A 12,582-nucleotide genomic window follows, 5' to 3' on the forward strand; every position below is an offset into this window, starting at 1 on the left:
ACTCCACGTACCACTGATACTTGGCAATAAGAAAAACTAACCTAAGACGTTATTTGTATTATTCGTGTCTACTTTTGCCGCTGTTGTTGCTGAAGCCGCTTAGTCTTTTCTCTGAGGGCCCGGTACACTTCCAACGCCCGGAACTTCTTTGCCAAAAGGTAGTTCTGGACACACAACGGGATGTAGCGTCCAATAAAATGGAGCAAGTACGCCGCCTGGCCCCGGTAGATGTTGAACGACAGCGTTCTGCTTTCGATCTCCGCCACCACCAGCTCGGCGTACCGTTTCGGCGGCCACGTCTTGTTCGTCATCAGACTGGTGGCCCGCATCGTCTCTTCCAATTCCGGCACGGCAAACGGCAGCGCCATCACCATGTCGACCATCTTCTGTTTAGCGGCCGGGTTGCGACCACTGATGGGAGTGTCGACCCCGCCAGTAATAATCAGGTACACCCTCACGCCAAATGGTGCCATTTCTCCACGCAACGTCTTGGCGTAGTGGTCGATAGCCGCTTTGGTCGCGTTATAGTGGGCACACCACGTCAACGGCACTCTCGCCGCCACCAGGGCGGTGTAGATAATGGCGCCTTGAGCGTTGATCACGAACTCCAGCATGTATTTCGTCATGTAGATGTGGCCAAGCAAATTCACCTGGTAGAGCTTGGCCACGGCGTCGTCGTCAAACACCACCGCGGGCCCGCCGACGGCAATGCCAGCGTTGTTATAGAGGATATCGAGGCGGCCGCCGGTCTCGGCCTCGACGATTTTCTTTAGCTTTTTGATATCGTCGAGGTTGGCCACATCCAGCACCACGGGGATGACGCCACACTCCTTTTTCAACACCTCCAATTCGCCTTCGTAACCGGGGGGAGCAGTAGCGATTACTTGGTAGCCGCGTCTGGCGAACGAGCGGCACAACTCGGTGCCAATGCCACCGGTGCCTCCAGAGATAAGTGCGTACTTCATGATATTCCTTGGGGTAGTATAATTCTCTGTTTTCTGAGCTTATTGAGCTTAGTTTAGCTTATATAGCTTCTCGTACAGAGGGGTGCGTGTGAAAGTGTCAATGCGGGGACCATCGTAGGGACGGGCCAAACAGGCTTACCAGTGGCTTCTGGTTGTTCTTTTGGTCTCGAAACTACCAGGGGTAAACAAAGACCCGCCCCTGCCGATCGCTGGGGCCATCAATGGCCGCTTATCTATCGCTCGCTGTTACCAATCGCGGGCTCAAAAGAGAGAACGGGATCCAGTGTAAACCAATTAAGCGTACGCTTGGTGGGGCATGTCGGAGTTTATCGTTGACGTAGCCGAGGTGCTGTAAAGGAGGGGAGGGACAGTGTTGTGTTTCACCCCCCCACCGTTACCCCGTGGGGAAAGCTTCAGCGGAGTCGCCATGATACTCCGAACTCTGCGTCACACAAACCCTGCTTTGGGCCAGATCACATGCGGTGGGGGGAAGCGTGAATCTTGGGGAAACCTTGCTCATGAGACAGAGACTTGTGCGAATGACGTCATTAGCACCAATAAAGCTAATAAGAGTCGGTGGAAGAATTGGAATAGTCAGGGATCAATTGTGAATGTGAATGGAGAATTAAAGGTGCGAGAGGTATACTGAAGAGACAAGGCTTGGAACTAGAGGTTGAGAAGCGGAATTGTCACTGTTCGGAGAGATGATTGACAGAATCAACTCTGTGTGGCCAAAAAGCTCCGTTGAAGCAGTAAACACATACTCAGTTTGAAGAGAGATTTTTGTGATGACATTGGTGTTCATGCGGGCGTTGCTGAATGTGTTAAGCCGTCAAAATTCGGCCGATTGTGTTTGCACATGATTTTGACTTTGTATCGCCACCGGAGACATGCTCCAACCGGTGACAATGATCGCATAGTGCTTGTTATTTGAATCAGTAAGCTCAAACTTCTCATTGTGTCATTTCCATGGAGGTTGGTCTTCGTTATTTGTCTCACTGCCAATGCAACAATTCCACCAACCCACATTTTATGAATTCAAAATGAGGGATAAAGCTTTTTCATTGTAGAAAAATGACATCAAAAGCGATCATTTCTCTTTCGTAAAATGTCCAATTGTCTTCATTCTCTCAGATGTACAAATCTCATCATAGGTTCTCCACCCTAGTCACACCCTTGCAGCAAAGTCATCACAATCACTGCCACATCATCATCACATACTCAAACTCATTTCACTAACAAACTCAAATGTCTCAACATTTAACTCGTTAAGCATTCCCTTATTTTGCTCACTAGGGTAGTCTTAGTGCTTACCACTGCCATCGCGCGCACTAAGGGTCGCCATGTCATCACTCCCCCAGATCGAGTTCACCCCCGAGGTGCTCGCCCGCATCGCCCCCGATGTGTTTCTCCAGCGACACTTGGACCTTGGCTACCGCCCCAACCTCCGCAAGTTCGACGAATTCGCCCCCTTGGCCGTCACCACCGGCGACCTCACCGACTTGGCCCATCGCGTCGTCGGGTCGCTGCTGGTGAAGAGCGGCTCCACCACCGTCATTACCACCATCAGTGTCAGTTTATGTGAGGTCGACGGTACGGAAACTGGCGAGTTTGCTCCGGTATACCCCGTGGTGGAGGTGCTCCGCGGCCGGCTGGGGGCACCCACCGACGAGGAGATGGTGCTTAGCCAAGCGCTCTACGAACACTTATACCATGCCCACGTGGTGCTGAGGTCTTCGTTATTGGTGGAACACCTCGGTTTAGCGGTTAACGACGCCGCCGACCCGGAAAAACCCCCGCAAATCTACTACCCCGACCTCAACCCCGATGAGTACCAACTCCTCTCCCAACACCCCAAACGCTATACCTACGTGTTGCACGCCTACGTCAAGGTGTTCTCCAAGCAAACGACGACGCTGTCGGTGTACGATCTCTGCTACTTGCTGATTTTGCGGGCCCTTCAACTGACTAAGCTTCCGCGAGTATACGTGCTGGAAGCCGCCAGCGTCACTCGCGTAGTGCGTCATAGAATGACTACCAAGCGGGGCGTGGTGCTGAGTGCTGCTGGTGTTCTCAATTTGGACACTAATCAAGAGTTATTGGTGCCATTGCCCGTACAAGACGGAGGGGTGCTGGCGAACTTTGGTGTGGTTATTCACAAAGAGGAACCGGTGCTTCTTTGTGATTTGTGTGGCGAGGCGGAGGAGGCGCTGGTGACGTCGAGAATCTCCGTCACTAGTAACCCCGAAGGCCGGTTGAAACGGGTATCGATCATTGCTGGCGACTGCGCCATTCCGTTGCCTAAGCTCAAACAAGCGATTGAATTGGCTACCACGAGGGCAAAGGTGGTATCCCAATTGTGACACGACACCCGCTAACGACGCATACATATCTTTAATATAAGTTATCATGAAGGTATTCTTGATTATGATATCAGAGAATTTCAAATATAATGTAGAAAGTAGAGGCATTACTTCGATTTGCAAACAGGACGAATTTGGTGTCTGAAGCTTCTTAAAATTCTTTACACTCTGTGACAAGATAGTTTGAAAGCCTTAGTGTCTACTCACAAATGCAAGACAAGTTTGCAAAGAAAAGAACTGCCTCGTGTTCACTTGAACGGCATTCATTTGCTTCATTGATAGCATTTCAGTTGAATAGAAACTATAGTGGTTGAAGCATCGCAATAAGCGTGTTGCTTAGCTTGTCCACAGCTCCAACAAAATCAAGCATTTGGTTAACGGCCTGTATATAACATCCCGCGTCAGTCGTCAACTCCTGCATACAAGGTACTTCCGCTCGTCTAAAATTATTTCAAATTTTTTTTAGTTTTTTTCTGGAATTTTTTTACTCCTGAAATCGACTTCTGATTACTATTTTACATATCTTTAGACCGTGTGAAACATTGTTTTAGATTCAAAACTCACTCAACTTGTCTTTTTTTTGGTGAATGCTTGCGTTGAAAAGTCCTCCTCTACATGCAGGATCCACCTAAGAACGCATAAAAGCTTGTCAGATAACTCAGTAAATCGAACGTCAGCCTGCCCAGATATTTATCTACGATACTTCTGGTGCCAAAGAATATTATGGTGCTAGTTATAAGTCTGTACCAATTTTCCCTGATTTTATACCACAGTTTGAAGTTTTTCTCTACGGAATTCAGAAAAATCACATTTGCTGTTGTAAATTCTATTCGCACCGTATACTCTATGGTGGTGTATTTCAAATCATTCTAAAGCGACATATACGTAATGAAAACCCCAATTGAAGATTTGTGGTCCATATGCACATGCAAGGCTTGTGTGCAGAACCCTAAACTTGGACGCACGATATCTGTGTCAGAATTTGTGTTGGCATCAAATTTGACCCATCACATTAAATGTAAGTTCTCAAAGACTGCGATATCACATACAAAATTGTGCCAGGATCTATGTTGATGCGTGTTACAGCTCGCCTTGTTGTGTCGTGCATCTTCTTTCATGCACCTGCATACAGGCATTGAACATAGACGGGTTTTATGCTTCTCTCATTACTGCTACGAACATTACAAGTCACTTCCAATGCTTATTACACGTTATAGACAGCTTTGCAAACTCAAAATAGTGTAAAAAAATAATTAGCGAGAAAAAAAAAAAACTTTTTTCCACCTGTAAACTCACATAGAGACGCCAGTTTTGACGTCAACTCTCCCAAAATCACCTCAAGTTCACTTCCAATGCCAAAGAATTTTATGGAGCTATCGGTTTGATTTTAGCGGTTTTTCCTGATTTTATAGCACACTTTTCAGTTTTTCCATGAGAAATTTAAAAAAATCCCATTTCCGTCCTAAATACTATTTGAATCGTGAATATTACGTTGGTGTTGCTTGTTTTTTCCTATAGTGAATTATAAGCCGTGTAAACACTTTGTCAGTTGACTTACGACATGCAGCCGTAATCCCTATGTGCAGGCATGGAATTTTGCAATCGCGGTAGGTGTGCCAACAGTTGCGCGCTACCCACAAGGAGTCTGGTCAAGCCAAACAGACGTACATGAAGACTACAGTGGTGTTGCTCTGAATGAGTTCGTCATTCTCTATACTCGTGCTCGAGCTCAAAGGGACGTGTTTAACATCTCTCGCAATTGCTCCTACATTCAAGCGCTCTCATTAGACGAAGCGTTGCACCACTGTTACCACTGCTACAACTATCGCAAGTTGCTTCTAGAGCCCACATGTCAAGGTTCAGATCAGATTAAAGATGGGGCAAAACTGCGCTGTAACCTGATCGACGTGGGGTTCGAATTGCCTCTAATGGAAGGATATGAGCCCCAAAGCCATATAAGCCTCAATTTAGTTCAAAATTAGGTTATGAGCTCATTCCGAGAGCTCCCCGGACTTTTAACTTCTAAAAGCCAGATCTGACTGGTAACACAAACTGGTTTAAACAGTTTCAGATATTGTGTATTATCGAAGCGAATCGTCTAGTAGAGTATATTACAGATCGTGATCATCAAAAGTTGTTGTACTTTTCCTGGGCGGCAGGATGGGAGCCCGGGTACGCCTCCTGGTCCCAGGTACGGGTATAGGTCATGTCCGAGTCGTGAGACCGGTAGTGGACCTGGCCCGGGGCGTCGAGAGTGTCGGCCAGACTGCGGATCTGGGGGTCTTCGTATAAGGGTGTAGTGTCGCGGGAGCCGTTGGTGGCGACGCCGTGGCGGCGCTTCCAGTTTTTGACCGCCAGCGGGAACAAATCGATCGACCAGAGGATCAAGAGGAAGCCGTACCAGAAGCAGATGGCCCACTCGAACCGCGCCAGCAACGAGTCCTGGTCGTGTTTCATGTAGTACCCGAAACACGCCGCCAACACGATCGCCACCGCCAACCACAAGATTTTACCCCAGAAACCCACCATGTACAAGTTGCTCCAGCGGCCGCGGCCAAACACCACTTTTTCGTGGTCGGGGGCGAGTCTTTGCGGCTCGTTCCCGAAAATGAAGGTGTTGAAGAAATTGAACAAACAGGCAAAGAAAATGCCGCCAATGAAAACACCGACCATCGAGATGTGGGCGGCGTGAAAATTTTTAGTGTCGAAAATGGAAACCATAAGAATGGCTAATTCACCAATGACGGCAAACACGATGGAAATGATCGAGAAAATCGGTTGTTTCGTCAGCACCCACCGCTGCAATTTTCCCTTTTTACGCAACACATACTCGAGCAAAAGGGTGCCGACAAAGAAGATCCCTTGGAACCCAGCACACGCGATGAAAAGCGGCTTCAAATTGGTGGCGCCGATGTCACTGAGGTACACGGGGTTCTGGTGGCCCGTCATGAACGAGTAGATCGGGCGGCCCTGGGCGCCCCAGCACGCCAACATCGCGATAAGCATCCCCCACCACACGACACAGGCGATGAGGGGTACGAGGTACCAGTGGATCAAGGTAAAGTGGAAGTGCCGCAAGTCGCCCTCCATAGTGTGTCTCTGGTGTTCAGTCCCCTGTCAATGCCTCGAACGCTGCTAGCGTCGCGTTTTTCGTTCGTTTATATTTATGGCGATGCTGGCAGGTGCTGCGTGATGTCATCACAGCAATGGCTGGCGCTAAGGGGGGCGGAGGCCGCGACAGTTGCCTTTACCATAAAAAAAACGCTACGGTTGCTGGGGGGAACCCCAGGTGAAACGGCGGGGCTTAGAGGACAGAACGTTGCGTAGCAGTTTAGTGTTAGAAATGGTTGTGGCCCTGGGCTGATAGGGAGAGAATCTGGGAAGAGGTCGTTCGAGGGCTCGGTGGGTTTGTGGCTGGCGAACACCGCCTCGGTGACAGGTAACCAATTTTCGCTCCCTGCGTCGCGTGCGTGATGGCGGCGCGGGCGCGCGACGAGTGGCGCTGACTAAGGCCGTCACCGAAAGCGAAAACAAAGAAATGTGACCTGAATATGCCGCATGCCTAGTACGGAAGTTAGCGCTGAAAAAGCAAGAGTAAATCACAAGGGAGAGAGAAGGGAGATAATTAGTTGCGGTAACCAAGAGGAAAATTGCCGCTTGCTTTTACCAGGATAAGCAGTCGTTGGAAACCCCCTGAGATCTGTGATAGTGATCTTGACACCTAATTCGATGTCACAAAAACAACCCCTGGGGTAGGCCCACACGCCAGGAGAGAGACCCTTAAATGAGCCATGTAGATGAGCCCCTAAAATGACTGAGCCCCTTAAATAAATTGATAAGCCTCATGGCTATGTATGGAGATAGGCTTAGACCTCTAATTGTTGATTGCCAGGCAGGAATACGATGGTATTCTGTTAAATACACCATCTCCGGAGTCGGCTTAGTCTGAGTACCGGCCGAAAAAACATCAGCGCGTGTGCATTTTACTCTGTTTTTTTTTTTTTTTTTTTAAATCCAGCCCTGCTGCAAAAANTATTGTAATTGCGGCATGTTTCAATTGTGTGCAGCATCATTCACAAAAACATAATGTACGCCGTCACTACAGGAAAATAGCCCCGCCCCAATAACATGCAAAGAAAGATAAAAAAATAGATTTCGTTAGGGTTGTCTTTCGAGACTGACCAGTGCCATTCTTAAGTGCGTTTAAGAGCGGTTTGCTTAATCGTTTTCTTGGATTATCAGAGGCGAGAGCCATGCTCCGAGGATGACGCCATCGCACTCAACCAATTCTCAAATCATGAGGGATGAATAGCTCTCGATAATTGCGATATTTGTTCAAATCTTGCCCTCTTCAATAGAGCAATTGCGCCACTTCGTTGGTATCGATTATTGTCTGGTTTCTGGCGATGAGATGAGCCGCACTGATCTTCTCCGTTCTCCCAGCCCCTCAGCCCTTCAGCCTCTCATTGATTAAATGGACCAGGAATTGAAAGCGATCAAAAAGTATAAGGTATACGACGCCTCCAAGCCGCAATGGGTGGACCCTCAAACTCCCGAGGGGAAGCGGAAACTCGAACGCACGGTGGGGTTAAGATGGCAACACGATACCGCCGCCGACGGGTCCAAGCTCTCGACTTTGATTGCTGAGGGTAACAAACAACCCAAGGAGACCTATGGTAGCGATATTTCGGCGCCTACCCTCAGCATGAAGCTCTTACGCACGATCATCAGTTACGCCGTGTACTACCAGATGCAGTTTCATAAGGTCGAGGTGAAGCACGCGTTCATGTACGCCGACCTCGACACCGAATTGTATGTCAACCCACCACCTAAAGATCCCATACTTGCCGATAACCGGATTAAGCTGGGGTTAACGCCGATCTACAAATTGAATAAAGCCATGCAAGGCTTAAAGCAGTCGCATGTGCGGTGGTATGAGCATTTGCGTAAGTTTATGGTGGCGATCGGGTTTAAGACCTCGCCTGACGCCCCCGCGGTGTTTGTGGCTAATGTCAATTTCATCTTTAATACGATTATTGTCGGCGTATTTGGCGACGAATTATTTGTGGTAACCCTCCACCCAGAGAGCTACACCTGGTTTCAAACTCAATTAAACCGGTACTTTGAAATCAAAGAGTTTTACCGTCCCAAAAAGTTTATGGGGCTCGATATCTCGTATGAGAAGGAGAGCGTCAAAATCTCGAAAAAGACTCAAATTGAAAAGCTTATTAAAAAATATAGTCTCGACCCTAAAGCCGGTGGTAAGCTCGACTCACCTATTCCGGCCAAATTCGACTGGTCTCGCTTCGACGATAAGGAGAACTTGATTGCCAAAATGAGCGATGACGACCTCGCCGAGGGGAAAAAATGGATGAACCTGCGTATGGGTGCGTTAAATGACCTCGCCAATACCTGTCGTGAAGATATTTCTAAGTATGTTGCCAAACTTTCGCAATTTCAGGACTACCCTCATTTACTCATCCAGAGGCTTGTCCAGCGAGTATTGCTCTACGTGGCTCAAACTCCCGATAAAGGGGTGCTGTATAACCGTGCTCTGCTCCACCCAACAATCATTAACTGCTGGACGGGCCGCTTTGCTCCTGCTCAGTGCTCCATATTGAAATACTTCATCTACACTACCGGTAATATCACCTGGGGTAGTCGCGAAATCAAGTCCTCCGCTACCGAAATGGACGACCGGTTCACTATTTTATTTAAGGCGATGGACGAGATTTACTGGATCCGCCGAGTGTGGCTTTTCTTGAAACGTGGTCGCGACGATAAAGATTTGCTCACCGACGAAGTGGCGGTGTTGATTGATGACGAGGACATGTTTGACCATTTTGTCAATAACGACTATAAGCTGTCGTCGAATGAACTTATGGATAAGTTCCGCCCGGCGCAGAAGTTGCTTACTTCGCACAAGTGGATGTTTGGCCCCATCGACCCGAACCCAGTGTGGATGGCCGAAGAAGAGTTGAAAGATAAGCTCGTCATCTAAGCAAGAAAAAATCTTGAGTTGATGATGAAGTAAGCTTTTTAATGATACGTGGTGATACGTAGTGGTAGACACGTTTAGCAGTTGGATATGATACCCCTCTCAATCCCCTCTCAATTGTATCCATCAATGGTAATAGCAGAGACACAGAACTAACAAAGTAGAAGAGCTCTAGGTTGTACCAGTGACTAGGCGGTGAGCACATTTTTCTGAAAACCTTCACTAGTACTTCAAATGGTTGAGAATCCTACCGATTTGTTTGCGGTTTTCTTCTTAAACTTCAATAATTTGTGGCTGATAGCGTTGCCATTCTCTGTGAGTCAATAAGCGCTTCCGGAGACGGGCGCTTCGTTTTATTCGTCCCTCACATAGGACTCATACTCCTCCAACCTTGCTATGATATACCGATATACCAGAAAGGGGTTATCTTTCCCAAGTTTTGTAAGCAGATCAGCAGCGTGACTCAACATTACGCTCACATCTAGATAATTAACAATAATTGCTTTTTGAAACAATTTCTTTAATCGACGGGCAAGCTCTTTTTTATTGTGGACAGCGTACATGTAGAAGAGATCTCTGATGTGGGCTTTGATTAACTTCATTTCATTACGCCACTCCAAGGCTTCCTCGGTGACTTCGTATCTCGTGACCTCAAACTGCTCTTTTCTTTCTTCGTACGCTAGCAAATATCGGTCTAAGCTATTCGCTTGTTCGGCGATCGTCCCCGATGTCGGTCGGCCCAGGGTAAGCTTCTCCGGCATGAAGCCTACCAATAACTTCCAGCAGATTTTATACGGTTCTGACCCCACTGGGAGCCGCTTAAGAAGGAGCTTGTTCGCACTGAACCATAATGACCACTCGGCCCAGTTGTCGCCCCGTGGCTTATACCAGTGAAGATGTTCGTGCATGCTAACATACACTTCATCAGGGTCGTCTGGATCATAGTAGAATGGGGTTCTGCCGTGCAGATTATCCAGTTTCTGTTGTGGTTCAGCGTTGACCGAGAGTTTGTCCAATCTCTCTATAATCAAGTCCATCTTCAGCTCTATTGAGATCATGTGCTTTTGGATATCTTCAAGTTGTTGCATGGTCGGTCCCCTATAGTTCGCACCCGGTTGGGAATCCGATTCTTCAGGGGTTGACGGAGACTCAGGTCTGTCTTCACAGGAGCTGGTAGGGCTGTCGCGATCTCTGGTCATAATTGTATCGGCGTAGTATCAATTCTTTGATCAAAACAGGTTGAGCTAGGCTTAAAGGGGGCAAAGTAGACAGATATACGGAAGTGATACTTAGATGAAGTACAGTCGACATATTTATATGCAGATTCCCCTCACTACGTTAATCTGGCATGCACTCGAAGGAAAGCGCATGTTGAATTAATGCAAGACTCCGGGTAGCTCCAATTGAGGAATTACAAAGTCGAAGATGAGACTATGTACTTCAACAGCTTGAGATTCTCCTAGATTACGCCAAAATGTAGTGACAATGGTGCACCTCTAGGTCACGTGTCTAGACGACCCTCACTAGCCGCAAGTCGACGCCTCATCAAAACTTGCAGCGATAAGCAGTTGGCCCGCATCCATCAATTGATCCAAGTTTATAACCATATCACCACCTTCCAAAATCAGTATGAAAAAGCTCTGCAACACATAAATCATTAACTTAGCCATACCTTCCACAATTGACTAAAACTGTCAACTCGGGTAATTTCCATAATTGATTGAGCTAGTGTTTTCTGATATTATGCATTTCTATCATGACTCTATTTGATTCAGCGACCGGCACCTTTCCGTCTACAAGTGGGCACGCACCTGCGCCTGAGGTTGCACATCCAGCGACGCCACCTCGTTACCAAGCTTAAACACCCGCTTCACGTACCCTTGGTGGTCAAGGACGACGAAATCGGCATCGCACCCGGGACGGAGATACCCTTTGCTATCACTAACGCCGATGGAGTCGGCAGCATTATTGGTACACGTCTTCACCGCTTGCGCTAACGACAAATTAGCCCACTGCTTCAAATTACGCACACACGCCGGTAACGTGGTGGCTGAGCCTGCTAAGGTATCGGTACCCTTCAATGTGAGACGGTAGCCATCTTTAATCACCACCTGGCCGTCCCACTGGTAAGCACCGTCGTCTAGGCCAATTAAGTGCATAGCGTCAGTGACCAAAACCACCTTATCCGGGTTAGCAGCGTAGGCTAAACGAGCCATCAGCGGGTCGACGTGTATCCCATCACAGATAAGACCATAGTAAGGCGTTTCGATGTCGGGAGTGGTCATTAACCCCACCACCCCGGCGTTACGGTGGTGCGGCTGGGGCATGGCGTTATACATGTGGGTAACCATCAGAGCGCCCTTGCGTACGGCGTTGGTGGCAGTGGCGTGGTCGGCCATGGTGTGGCCAATTGAGTAGACGACGCCGGCCTGTTTAATGGTGGGGATTAAGTCCATCACCCCGGGGATCTCCGGTGCGGCAGTGATGATACACACGTGGTCCATGGTATCACCGTAGATCGCTTCAAGCTTAGTCTTTCCTTCGGCAGCGTCAACAAACGTTTCTACGGGATGACACCCTTTCTTCTCGCGGTTAATAAAGGGACCTTCCAAGTGAGCACCTAACGAATCACACTCGTCGCTGGTCCGATTGCGGTGGTACATCGGCAACACCTTCGGGTACACTTTGGGGAAGTTTGACGTGACGGTGGGGCAGATCAGCGTGACCCCCGTGGTCAAATACTGCTTCATCGCCTGGTGGTAGTCGCGTTCGAACCGGCGAGTATCGGCGTCGGAAGCGTCGGAAGTCAAGTTGGAGAAGTTGACCCCGTAGATACCGTTATTCTGAATGTCGATATAGCCTGGAGCTAAAATCTCGCCGTGGAGGTCGACCACTTTCGTCACCTTGGCATCGGAGGTCGGGGCAGCCACAATCTTCTGGGTGGCATTGTCGACGTACACACTGCCTTGAGTGAGGCGGCCGTCGTCACAGATGAAGCCGTTGGTGTACTTGGTAAGACTCATGGTCGGTAGCCAAGAGATCTTGGGGTTGGCGGCATTTATATCCTCTTCGGCCTGCTGTGTAACCAGTGTCAGCCAAAATGCAACCCTGAGCTGCAGGCTGACGTTGCATCGGAGCCACGCCAACCATTGCCATATAACATTCATCCCCGCAACAAATAGCACGGGTGTTTCCAATGATGTTTATACCTTTGGAAATTTGGTGACGTTGGTGCATGTGGCGTCCGGGGTGGTGC

The 12,582-nt window shown here is 48.5% G+C and overlaps 6 protein-coding genes across 6 annotated transcripts; 2 read left to right on the forward strand and 4 right to left on the reverse strand. All coding sequences in view use genetic code 12, as the record gives it.

Moving 5' to 3' along the window:
* Window positions 1–68: 68 nt before the first annotated feature.
* Window positions 69–965, reverse strand: DIURU_003235 (uncharacterized protein; the record flags this gene model as incomplete). Its single annotated transcript, XM_034155975.1, has 1 exon — window positions 69–965. One exon carries the CDS (start codon window positions 963–965, stop codon window positions 69–71), a length of 897 nt encoding a protein of 298 aa, XP_034012007.1.
* A 1,343-nt stretch (window positions 966–2,308) lies between these two features.
* DIURU_003236 (exosome non-catalytic core subunit) lies at window positions 2,309–3,328 on the forward strand (the record flags this gene model as incomplete). The annotated part of the gene is made up of 1 exon (XM_034155976.1): window positions 2,309–3,328. One exon carries the CDS (start codon window positions 2,309–2,311, stop codon window positions 3,326–3,328), a length of 1,020 nt encoding a protein of 339 aa, XP_034012008.1.
* Window positions 3,329–5,455: 2,127 nt separating this feature from the next.
* On the reverse strand, window positions 5,456–6,277 carry DIURU_003237 (uncharacterized protein; the record flags this gene model as incomplete). The annotated part of the gene is made up of 1 exon (XM_034155977.1): window positions 5,456–6,277. The coding sequence occupies one exon, from the start codon at window positions 6,275–6,277 to the stop codon at window positions 5,456–5,458; it is 822 nt and encodes a 273-aa protein (XP_034012009.1).
* A 1,525-nt stretch (window positions 6,278–7,802) lies between these two features.
* On the forward strand, window positions 7,803–9,329 carry DIURU_003238 (uncharacterized protein; the record flags this gene model as incomplete). The annotated part of the gene is made up of 1 exon (XM_034155978.1): window positions 7,803–9,329. The coding sequence occupies one exon, from the start codon at window positions 7,803–7,805 to the stop codon at window positions 9,327–9,329; it is 1,527 nt and encodes a 508-aa protein (XP_034012010.1).
* A 350-nt stretch (window positions 9,330–9,679) lies between these two features.
* On the reverse strand, window positions 9,680–10,525 carry DIURU_003239 (uncharacterized protein; the record flags this gene model as incomplete). The annotated part of the gene is made up of 1 exon (XM_034155979.1): window positions 9,680–10,525. The coding sequence occupies one exon, from the start codon at window positions 10,523–10,525 to the stop codon at window positions 9,680–9,682; it is 846 nt and encodes a 281-aa protein (XP_034012011.1).
* Window positions 10,526–11,119: 594 nt separating this feature from the next.
* Window positions 11,120–12,349, reverse strand: DAC1 (Dac1p; the record flags this gene model as incomplete). The annotated part of the gene is made up of 1 exon (XM_034155981.1): window positions 11,120–12,349. The coding sequence occupies one exon, from the start codon at window positions 12,347–12,349 to the stop codon at window positions 11,120–11,122; it is 1,230 nt and encodes a 409-aa protein (XP_034012012.1).
* Window positions 12,350–12,582: the final 233 nt, after the last annotated feature.

The sequence above is a fragment of the Diutina rugosa genome (assembly GCF_008704595.1).
Source record: "Diutina rugosa strain CBS 613 chromosome Unknown scaffold19_size194765, whole genome shotgun sequence".
NCBI classification, from domain to species: Eukaryota; Fungi; Ascomycota; class Pichiomycetes; order Serinales; family Debaryomycetaceae; genus Diutina; species Diutina rugosa.